At 35.9% G+C, this 11,890-nt stretch overlaps 2 protein-coding genes across 2 annotated transcripts; one reads left to right on the top strand and one right to left on the bottom strand.

Moving 5' to 3' along the window:
- Positions 1–1,065: 1,065 nt before the first annotated feature.
- LOC121235549 (protein FAR1-RELATED SEQUENCE 5-like) lies at positions 1,066–2,718 on the bottom strand. Its single transcript, XM_041131894.1, has 2 exons — positions 1,252–2,718; positions 1,066–1,161 (listed from the first exon to the last, which is right to left on the bottom strand). Exons 1-2 carry the CDS (start codon positions 2,716–2,718, stop codon positions 1,066–1,068), a joined length of 1,563 nt encoding a protein of 520 aa, XP_040987828.1.
- Positions 2,719–8,709: 5,991 nt separating this feature from the next.
- On the top strand, positions 8,710–11,161 carry LOC121236085 (protein cornichon homolog 4-like). The gene is made up of 4 exons (XM_041132578.1): positions 8,710–9,045; positions 10,169–10,350; positions 10,725–10,847; positions 10,951–11,161. Exons 1-4 carry the CDS (start codon positions 8,974–8,976, stop codon positions 10,982–10,984), a joined length of 411 nt encoding a protein of 136 aa, XP_040988512.1. The 5' UTR covers positions 8,710–8,973; the 3' UTR covers positions 10,985–11,161.
- The last annotated feature ends 729 nt before the right edge of the window (positions 11,162–11,890 follow it).

Below are 11,890 nucleotides of genomic sequence, written 5' to 3'. Positions count from 1 at the left end.
GGAAATTAGTTCTTGTGTTTTCTCATAAGGCAAGTTTGTACGGTAATTGAGATCACCCAACCAAATATTCTTTTGCAGATGAAAGTAAAATGATGTTACTAAACCAACTCCTTTTGTATGATAATATCTGAAACCTATAAAAAAAATATTTTAACCTAAGACGTACCATAACCCCACCTTCCATAACAGAACATAACATAAGAAATGTTGAAGTTGATGCTTAAAAGTTCAACATTTGTCCTACACATAACATATAAGTTCGGTATGTTTAGCATGATTATATACCTATCCTATTACATAATCAAGCTTTAGCCATTTCAATAGACATAATTTGTCAAAACTTCAAATGCATGTCTACATAAGATCAGTTTAGGGCATACCTCGGCTATGACTACATAAGATATCTCCCATTCAAAAATCTCTGAAGACAAAGGCAATCAATCAGGAATGTACAAAATCATTTAAAAAAACAGTAATGTTAGTGTATGAATTAGTTAAAACTCAGTAATACTTAACTTTTGTAAACCGGTACCCTGCAATGTAGCTAGAAATAGTAAACAAAAACGTATCAGAGTGCTTCCACCATATTCGCTTTCAGACAAAATACCCAAACTTTATCTTCCACCATAGTTCCCAAAAGACTGAGATCTCCAAAATACATATACACAATTAGCAGGCCAATGTTCAACTCAAACTCAGGAAATAGTAAACAAAACGTATCAGAGTGCTTCCACCATATTCGCTTTCAGACAAAATGCCCAAACTCTATCTTCTACCATAGTTCCCAAAAGACTGAGATCTCCAAAATACATATACACAATTAGCAGGCCAATGCTCAACTCAAGCTCAGGAAATAGTAAACAAAACGTATCAGAATGCTTCCACCATATTTGCTTTCAGACAAAATGCCCAAACTCTATCTTCCACCATAGTTCCCAAAAGACTGAGATCTCCAAAATTCTTTCTGAGATTACATTAAAAACAGAAAAATATATATGCCAAAAGGTTGGAATAACCTCACACCTCATCATTGGCCAGAGGCCTTACTTGTGTTAGAGTACTACACTAGGTTTGGATAACAACCTCATCAACAGTAGCACCAACTTCTGACACCGGAAGGCCAACATTATATGAATCGTCGTCAAATAGATTCCTGTAAGTCTAAATTGGAAAATAAAAATTTACATCTATTAGGAACAATATATGTATACAGTCCAATATCTACACAACTGATGATGCAAAATGTAATACCTGTGTCTTCTTTCTCTTCCTTGTAGCCTTCTCGACCATCGGGACCTTTCTTCTCGTTGGCGGTCTCCCTTTCCTCCGAACAACGTTCGGGCTTAATATTTTCTTATCCTTATTGGCGACCACATTCTCTTTTAACTTTGTTGAACCGGACTCAGGCTCTAATCCTATATACTTATGCTCAAACTCATCCAACATATGAAAGAATGCATTCACATGCTCATCATTTCGAGATACACGCGTCGCAAATCTTAGACATCTTTTAACGACAAGCTCATATCGTCGTGCATCCGCATTGACCCGTAAATCATCATAGCTACTCTTAACAAGTGTGTATCTTCTCTTTAAGTCTTTCCTCCATCTATCCAACACATATTTATCTGGCAGCACATGAATGTACTTCATTTGACAGACTTTCAATGCATACGTACAGAGAATCCCCCTCATCTCAAACAAGGCACACGTGCATTTAATTTCACATTCGTCTTCATTAAAGTAAACTATGTACTTCACAATTTTGGACTGTCCATCAGGTGTAGAGATTTCTTCAAAAATATCGAAGGTGGAAATGCACCCTTCAGTGCCCACAAGTGAAGGGTTACATAAAAGCATCCCCCATACCTCTGCTTGGACTTCTTTAAATTTTGCATTTGTGTACAATGATTGAAACTGGCTCTCAATTTTGAATAGGGATACACATGGGATTGTTTGGTTACATGACTGGAAATCAGCTGTTGTCTCCCCCTCCACCTTCTTCTTCAAAGCATTGTCAAATTGATCGACAAATTCTTTCAATGTCGTACCGGAATGCACATATCCGTCGAAGAAGGCGTTCATGCTTTCAGATCGTTGGGTAGTGCTCATACCAGCCCAGAATACACCTTTCAAGTAAATTGGTACCCAAAATGACCTCTCGGTGTACAACCCCTGCAACCATGCATTATCAATAAGGTCATACTTATGAATTAACTGCCCCCACTTCTCCTCAAATTGTTCACAATTTTGTGTATCATAGACTGCACTCTGAATTGCAGTCTTCAACCCTGCGTTATATACCGAGTGGGATCCCAATTTCTCAAGCAGTTTCCGCATTATATGCCAGAGACAATATCTATGTCTTGCATTCGGGAATACAATTTGAATCGCATTCTTCATTGCCCTGTCTTGGTCTGTTATGATGGCTGCGGGTGCTCGTCCATTCATGCATTCTAACCATGCTTCAAACAACCACACGAAGGTGCTTGTGTCCTCGCTTGAAATCAAGCCTGCCCCTAAGAGTTTGGACTGTCCATGATGGTTTACTCCAACAAAAGGAGCAAACGGCATCCCGTACCTATTTGTTAGGTACGTTGTATCGAACATGATAACGTCTCCAAAGTACTCATATGCCGCCCCGACTTCGTGCGTCAGCCCAAAACACATTCCTAACTCTAGATTCATCATCCACATCCATGACGGAAACAAAGGCATCATTCGTTTTCCTCATTCTCTTAAAGTAGTCGTTTAGTGCTTCACCACCTCCTTTACCCATTCTTAAATATCTAGCTTTGTCAATAAAATTTCTACAATCTTTTTCTTAGAAAGCTAAATTCTCAAATCCCCCTGCATCAGTCACAAGTGCTTGAAAATTTTTATTCATCCGAATACCCGCTCTATCATTCAAATCGAGCATTCTCTGACTATATTCATCCAAACATTTGTGAGATCTAAAAAATCTAGATTTTTGTGGGCTAACTGTACTGTGATTATGAACAAGATCAACACTGGTCAACACCCATACCCCATTCACAAAGCGAGCATTTATCTTTGCCTTACAATCAGTTTTTGTCGTTGGTCATGGCTTTGATAAATTACTGTGGCTAGGATAGTACCTGCCGCCACGTGCACAACCAATGGTCACATACTTTGCATCCCCATCCAGATCTCTCTTCGTCCTTTTTATGATAACACCAAAACCCTCTTGTTTGACGTATCGTTTGTAATAGTCTAAAACCTCTTTATCAGTAGAAAATTGCATACCAAATTTTGGAGGCTCGACTCTATTATCATCATCTAATACTTCATTCATCCCCTCTGGATCTAGCTCTATATTTATGTCAGATGAAGTTTCTGACAAGGAAGATTGCATGGTTAGGAACATTATCCTATGATTATATATACTGTGGATGTTAACTCATATGGTTAAAAGTGTACCTCCTAAATTCTTTTCACCTACAACATTGGATGGCATAGTTGATGACTCACTTGCGCAATGTGGGTAGGGCATATTTGGCACACATGGTGGCATCGCCAAATGCTGCATTTTTTCGAAATGCATGTTATTCAGTAAGGAAAATATGGAGGTAGAAGAAAAAAATCATAAAAAGAGACTCAAATGAACTACCTGAATTGTATTTTCACCTCGTCTCAACTCATCCGGATTAGTCGACAAAGGGGATGGCATGTTTGGTCCAAAGGGTGGCCGTGGCAGTTGCTGCAAAAAATCCACTTTGTTAGAATGACTCAAACCAACACGCAAAAAAAAAAAAAAAAAATACTAAAATAACTTTACCTGGCTACCCCAAGCATATGGATATGGATGTGGATATGTATTTGAAGGCATCATATATGGCAGATTATATGGATTTACAGTTCCATAATATCCCTATAATATACAAATAAATCATGGATTAACTATTCTCCTACAATATCTGAAGCTGCGATATTTTCAAATAACCAAAGTGTATCATACCTGGGTGAGTGAAATCGATGTAGAAGGCCTGGGTGGCCTTCCATCTTCCTCTTCGCCCATCACATGGGATATTCAATAACTATTGAGTGTTACAATATCATATTAGCATAAGAAATCCCATAAACTACATTCACAAAGTATAGTTTATATACTAAAAAGAAGAAGGAAATATCCCATATATCTAACAACTATGCATTGATCATACAAGCTCATAATTAATCCTCATAATTAATTAGGGAGACATATAATTAGAAGCTAAGAGTTGGAAAAAACCTGCATAAAAAGTCACTAAAAGTAGTCCCATTCAAGATAAAAGAGGCCACTTGTAAATGCGAGCAGCAAGCCTGTTATTATTTTTTTCATTCAGATGAAAAGTGATCTAAGACAACTATTTTTTAAAAATTTTAAAAATTTATTTTAAAATTTTAAATGAAGCTTGTTTTTACTATTGTTACTCTTCTCAAATATATGGAAAGAGAGAAAAGGGGTCAACGAACAATCTAAGTTGGGTTTTTTTTTTTCTTAAATTTCTCATTATGACTATCAAATTATCTTATTTTCATTTCATTCGAATATTTAACGGGTGTGATCACATTCAAAAACAAAATATAAGTTCGGTATTATTTTCATTTTTTTAAGTAACATATACAAAGAACTCTTTCTAGCTAGCCCCAAAAAATCTAATCTAAACTTTTACAACTCAATTAAAGATCAATTTCATATAAGAATTACAAAAGCATTTCAAGTGATCAGATCAGAATCCTATAATCAACACGATATTTTCTAGTATTATTTGGTAGCTAGCTAGTCACTTGAAATCGCCGCATTGGACTAGTTTTTTTTCCAGCAATAATTATTTATTGTTGCCATAATGTATTCCCAACAGGGTAATTTTTGCCGGAATAGAGATTTGCGGCAATATGTGATTGCCACAAATAAGTTTATTGAACAAAAAATATTTTCAGCCGAATTTTACTTGCCATAAAAGGTTTTTCACAAAATTAAATAAAAAAAAGCACAAAAACAAAATACATAAATTACTTGAACTCCCCAACTCACACATGAAAAAGGTCATTATGATCAAACAACACATGTAGTACCTCTTCAACTGAGAAAGAAAGAAAATCGAATAAAATGTCACAATTTAACGGCCAAATGAAATGAAGAGGTAACAGCAGCAATTTAACAATGTATAACAACAGCAATTTAACAGCCTATGGTAACAGCAGCAATTTAGCAGTAGCAATTTAACAACAGCAGCAATTTAACAAAAAAAGTAACAGCATCAAGAAATCCACCAGTGTATAGAAAATTTCACAGCCAAATGAAATGAAGAGGTAGTCGGACATATCAAGTGCATAGAAATCCAACCAGGCCAATGGCTATAGCCATGGACAAATCCCTCAACCTACATTCAGATTTCAAGTAAAACATTCAGATTTCAAGTAAAATAGCCTACATGACCACCTGATCTAGAAGGACAGTGTTTCAACCCAAACATCCTACCAATATTGATAGTTATGAATGGAAAAGTTAAAAAGTCCGTCCTAAAAATGATAGTTATTTTTAGCAACGGAAGATAAGGAGTTACACGAGCAACTACTTATCGATGCATATTTGAATAGAGAACCTAGAAACTTAAGGCAAAACTACATCGACTGAGAAACTCCCATACACTTTTTTATTAAATAAGAAACCAAGTTGTATATAGTCTAGATAATGGCAATGCAAAAGCTCACTCCCGATATGCAAGCTGTCCATCATGCTAGAAAAACATGGGAAGCCATCCTTCACCCCACTCAAATGTATTAGAAACTGTTTTCCATGTAGGGGGTCCATGCTATTTCACTGCATAAAGATAAACATATTGAACTAATTGTAAACCATACAACCACATGGAGTATTAAAAGTCACCCTTTTAGGCAATTCTTCATCTTTTCTTTCTGGACCTTTTTTCCTGGGCCTTTGAAGGTGTTAGCTAATAGGAATTTGCCTAATCACTCTTTAAAATTACAGGTTGAAATGTATGACATAAGATAACATGCTTTTTCAAATGAGAACAATCTGCACAAGTAGCCTAAATACAATTAAATACCTATCAGGTTCGTATCATCAAACCAAAGTGTCACCGTAATACAAGTTGACAAACGAAATTTTTTTAATCAGTTAAAAAAAATCTCTAGTCCAATATTCTAAATTCAGTCAACTATCCACATTTTCTAAGAGTCATGATAGGGGAAAAGTCAGTAAGGTAATGCATATGAGCTATAATATGCAGTCAGGGCAAATATCACGTTAGTTGAGGATTGAACCCTACTTAAGTAAACATCACATTGAACATCCACAAGGTGCAAAGTCTGACTTGCATTCCAAAAAATCTGCAAATGCTTTTATAACGTTATTATCAACTGAACTCTCTAAACTATTTGGTAGTAGACCCATAGTTTAACAATGACACCCAGATAAAAGCAACTGTTAGTGAAAACCTTGAAAAAAAATATTTCAAGAATACATTTTAAGCCTCTATTTGATGGCTTATATTGTTAAGTAGCTTCCCATTTGGGCTTCCAAGCATTCATTTTCACCCACTTCCAAAATTGGAACAAACCTTAAAAGCAAGAACATCAACAACCAAAAAATCTCGCTCATTTAAGATGTTATCAACAACCAAAAAATCAGTGGCATACGTACAACATCAACAACCAAAAAACCTCCACAAAACACAGATCAAACAAACATCAAATCACAGATCCATAAACGCATAAACAGACAAAATGAGTAATGCTAGAAATAGGAGATGAAACGAAAAGAGAAAAATAAAAACCCTTTAATTTAATTTCTTACCCTTGTAAGACGTATGGTGGCTCTCGGCAGCTATATTACAATACCAACGGAGGACTGAAGCCGTGCGGAAGTGGTGAAGCCGTACGGAGGTTGCGTGAACAGTGAGGAGACTATTTTTTACACGGTGCCGGAGTAATGGAGCCACAAACTTCCGGAGTGATGTAGCCACACGGGATTGGGAGAGGTTGAGGGGCGAAACGACACGAGCTGGCTGGGGGAGTGGAGGGGATGAGAGAATGCGGGGGAAGGAGTGAAGCAGTACGCGCGCGCGCGCGCGGGGGGTGGGGGGTTGAGAGGGGGGGGGGAATTGAAAACAAAACGTGGGTTTTGTTAAAAAAAAAAAAGGCCACGTCGGATGGAGTGCGGAGGTTGCATGAACAGTGGCAGTTGAGTAGTATAACTCTTCCAATAAATCGAGAAACGTGAATTATTAATTTACAAACTTTGACATCTCTAGAAAAGCATGTTTTGACATATTCAACATTATAATTTATAAATTTTGAAACGCGTCGAAAGACCTAAAATTAAGTCAATTTTTTTTTTCTTTTTTTCCTTTTAGAAGATGGAAGTGTTTTTATTTATAAAAATTCTTTTATGTACTTTTTGCGTATTCTATTAATATAATTATTGTATCACTTTTTTTAATATAAAATAAAGTTCTACTATATACAATTATTTTTATATATTCATTGAGCATTTCACTAATGTGATTAGTCAAAATAATTATTTTATATTAAATGACGCAGTCAATCATATTAATAGAATACGTAAATAATAAGCAAAAGTTGTATTCACATATAATCTTGTATAAAATATCTGTCTTGACCAATCAAATCAGTAAAATATACAATATATATATATATTGTCAACAAGTACTATTGCAGTTGCAACCAAGCTTTGCACCAGTAGAATCAGGAGATTCAGTTTTTGAGTGATATTCTAAATCACTAGAGCTGAACTCAAGGATATCAGATGATGAAGACGATGCTATTTCTAGGAGTTGAAATAATTCTTTTTTATCATTGTTATCAATATTCAACTGATTAAGCTTCTTTTTTAATTTTTTGAGACATTTATCAGCAAAATGCCCAAGTTTACCACAATGAAAACATTTTCCTTGCGAAAAATCTTTGTAATTCTTTTTCTTAGAAAATGGTTTAGAGAAATGTTTTTATAAGTTTTCTTATAAAATTCATCACAAGGTTTACTCCTTATATTACTATGAGGTTTTGAAAACTTATGCTTTCTTTTAGATGGAGCAATAGAAGGAATGTCAAATTATTCACAAAAAGTTCTCATTTCATATTTGGCTTTCTTACTATTTCTCATCTGTTTACGAAGTATTCTTTGATCATTACACATACTAATACAAAGTTTCTTGATTATACTGAAATTATCACCATAGGTGTAATTTTCGTAATTAAGAAATTTTGAGATATCAGTAAGTTCTTCTTTCACTTTGTAGGCAAACAAACAAGGTAGATTATCAATAAATTTTCAGTAAGGCCCTGGCTATCTTCCCTAAGCATTACCCGCGAAATAAAAACATCTTGGTATAATTTATAATCTGACATTTAATGACATCATAGATTATTCAGCTGATCGCTAATGCAATTAGTTATATTAGATGATGTTTCAATAAAATTTTAAAATAGTATAGATCAAAGTATTAATACTATCATGATGTATCATCCCAATTATATCATTAAAAATAAATAATCTTTCATCATTACGTTTAACAGCATTCTAAATTATCTTACCATCATCCCAGTTGGGATGATATATATCTCATCTATCACTCATCTATCTTTTGCACTGAGTAAAGAGTACTGATTGACTAACGTCTAATGACACCAAAATGAAGAAGGGAAAAAAAACGTAAATTTTAAAATCACATCACAGTCCTCACTTCTCACTCGGACCCCTCGGCGCTCCGCGTTATTCAGCATCCCCGACTCCACAATCTTGAGTCTTGTCCATCCAACCTCTCCTCCTTCGATCTTCTTCCTTTAGCCTCCCTCCGCGCCTGGCGCATCTATTGGAACTCCCTGTTATCGTCTGCACACTACCTTCTCGGATTGCTATTGACGCATTGAGCTCGAAGAGAAATCGGATAGGACAGAGATAGATAGAGGTGAAGGTGGAGGAGCATGGGTGATCTGTATTCGTGGCTCATCTCCTTCTTCTTCCTCATAGCCCTACTCGTCGTCGTCGTTTACCAGGTGAATCACAAAACCCTAAATTTCTATCGTACGATCTCTCCATCCCCCTTCGATATGCTTTATTTGAGAGTGCATATTAGAAGTTTCGATTTTTTATCTCAAATTTGGCTTGAAATAGTGGTTAAAATTATGCTCTTGCGAATGTCAGCTGGTCTAGTTCTAAATGTTTGTAACTGGGGCTTGTTTTGTCAAATTAAAGGGGCCAAAAGGCTTCTTGGCAGAAAGTATCTGGTATGTTGCATTTGCTATGAATTCAGTCTCTGTGAATTTTTTTTTCCTCAGCCAAACATCCATGTTTGTGGGTGTTCTCATAATTTTGATAGCCAGTTGAATTTCTTATTTTAATTTAACTTGTTCCGTTTTATATTCATCTGTCTTTTTTCATTTATTTATGATTAGTTAGTGTCGGTATGTGAAATATGGCTCATAGGTTTAACAATGATTTTAGAACTCACCGTGATTTGTGTAGTCTATTGGTTACCGATAAAAAAAAAAAGATGTGTAGTCTATTGGTTAGTTTCATAAGTCTACCTCAACCTTAAACTGAAATGAAAGTTTTAAAGTTTTAAACTTGTACCTCTTTTAGCATCCATATAAAACCACAATATGCATCAGTTTTATTTTTTATGTTGGACAGAATTCGTTGGCCTGTTTGGTGACCCTGACCTCCATGAGCCATTATGTTAAAAACTATTGTAACTTGTCAATACGTTTAGATCCTGAAGTCCACATTTTAGCGTGGGGGTAATGATAGTACTGATAGTGGTAATAGAGGTCTCTTCAAGTTTCAAAATACTAAACAGTTGTAGGCCTCTTTGCCTGTTATATTGGTAAGCATCAAGAGACCATAATTCTTGAATGATTATGATGCTCATCTATATCAAGAGTTTGGTTCTTCAATTGCTTTTTAAAAACACTGAAAGAAGTGCTACAATTAGCTGGATTTGAGCTTGTTTCAATCACATTGACTTTATATAGTTTGAGAAGCTCTCTTGGTTGGAATTACGTAGAAGAGTTGTTTGTGTATGACATATACGCACTGGATTGCAATTCTTTCACTGTTTCTCTATTGTTACTTAAGGTAAATGAAATACATTGCTTAACGGTCAAACATTTCTTGCAGCTTATGTGCCTGGCTGATCTTGAGTTTGATTATATCAACCCCTATGACTCTTCATCACGAATCAACCGAGTTATTTTGCCTGAATTCATTGCCCAAGGAGTGTTATGCTTGTTCTATCTTGCAACAGGGCATTGGTTTATGTCACTGTTTTGTGTCCCATACCTATACTACAATGTGAGACTGTAAGTGTTCTTTGTTTTGCTCTCCCGTTCACCAAAAATGACATTTTTCTGTGACTGAATACGTGTAATCTGTAGTTTGTTCCTAGTACTAGTGATCCGTGTAGCACTTTTTAGATGACAGCTTCAAAGCCTTTTAGATTTCTGACAGTGTAATTGACCAGTACAATTGTTTGTTGGAATACCATGGGATGAAAGGATGTTGCTGGTTATATTCCAATAATATTTGTATGAACGACGTGCATAGCATGTATACTACTGCCATGATGCGTGCCCTAGTTGCTGGTTTATTGTGGGGGTCATTTCTTGGTGTCCTGAGATGCTAGAATGTGCCAAGTCCCGTGATCCTGCTAAATATCTTTCCTGCATGTGATTAGGTACTTGCGAAGGCAGCACCTGGTAGATGTCACCGAGATATTTAACTTGCTCCATTGGGAAAAGAAGCTGCGGCTTTTCAAACTCTTCTATCTCATATTTCTACTCTTTCTCTCCATATTCTGGTACTTTCATTAGAGAATGTGCTCACTTTTTCTCGGAAAATGAGTTGTTTTAATTTTGATACTCCCTGAAGAGATTGTTTGACTCTTTCTATTTGTGTTGCAGGATGATTCTAACTGCTTTGGATGAGCACGAATAGTTGGTGACTAATTGCTTATTTCAGGGAGCATCTGCTGGAGGTATTCAATGCCGCAACCTATTTTGTGGAAGTATCTGCTGGATGGGCGATTAATTTCAAACATGTTGTAACTGTATTAATTTCAGGGTTTGTATTTATTTGAAATATAAGTTAATCTCTTCAGGCTCAGTTTTCAGGCATTCTTTGTTGTTACTTGTCATGGAAAACAGGTTCACGCATCTCTCTCTTTCCACGTACTTCTGCCAATCTGCTAAAAGGTGGTGCCATCGGGATATTGGCAATGATCACTTCAAGCCATTAAGAAATGATGTTTCGGGTCATAGAATGCCCAAGCGTCGCCGACTTTTTTTGAAAAAATATAGATAAATATGAGATATATATAAAAAAATTAATTTTTAGTAATGAAATTCATTCTTTTTCAAAAAAGTGCGCTACATTTGCACAATTCGTAACTGCTAGCATTACTTGGACTCTAGAGAGCTAGAAGCAACTGAACTCTCCATTTTGATTATGTGAATTCTTCTAGCCTTGTCCATTTTGTTTGGTATGGGGGTTTGTAAAATAGAAAAATTTTATACACCATGCTACTATTTTATTATATAAGATGTGACACATTTATTATTATTGGATATTTTTATTAGATGATTCTTTATTATCTAATAGTGATGTATCACATCTTATATAATAAGATAAAATTGAGATGGAAGTGTGGTGTATTAGGGGTATTATCTACCCCCGCCCTAGCATGTGCGAGGGTGAGGATTTTTTCTCCGCACTCTGCCCCTGTCCATGCGGGGGCGGGTATCCCGTCCGTTGTAGGGGGTGCGGGGGTGAATCTCCATCCGTCGACATCGTTTCATGCTTGAGGGGTTTTTTTGTTTTTATATATATATATAATACATATAT

This window comes from Juglans microcarpa x Juglans regia, chromosome 6D (genome assembly GCF_004785595.1).
Source record: "Juglans microcarpa x Juglans regia isolate MS1-56 chromosome 6D, Jm3101_v1.0, whole genome shotgun sequence".
Classification (NCBI taxonomy): Eukaryota; Viridiplantae; Streptophyta; class Magnoliopsida; order Fagales; family Juglandaceae; genus Juglans; species Juglans microcarpa x Juglans regia.
Note: the sequence above shows the minus strand (reverse complement) of the source record. Positions and strands in the feature narration are given on the sequence as shown.

Excerpts from the sequence above, each read along its gene's own strand:
- LOC121236085 (XM_041132578.1), top strand. The coding sequence starts at position 8,974 with ATGGGTGATCTGTATTCGTGGCTCATCTCCTTCTTCTTCCTCATAGCC. Across the intron at positions 10,351-10,724 it reads CTATACTACAATGTGAGACT|GTACTTGCGAAGGCAGCACC; the intron begins GTAAGTGTTCTT and ends GCATGTGATTAG. Across the intron at positions 10,848-10,950 it reads CTCTTTCTCTCCATATTCTG|GATGATTCTAACTGCTTTGG; the intron begins GTACTTTCATTA and ends TTTGTGTTGCAG.
- LOC121235549 (XM_041131894.1), bottom strand. The coding sequence starts at position 2,718 with ATGCCTTTGTTTCCGTCATGGATGTGGATGATGAATCTAGAGTTAGGA. Across the intron at positions 1,162-1,251 it reads GGAAGAGAAAGAAGACACAG|ACTTACAGGAATCTATTTGA; the intron begins GTATTACATTTT and ends TTTCCAATTTAG.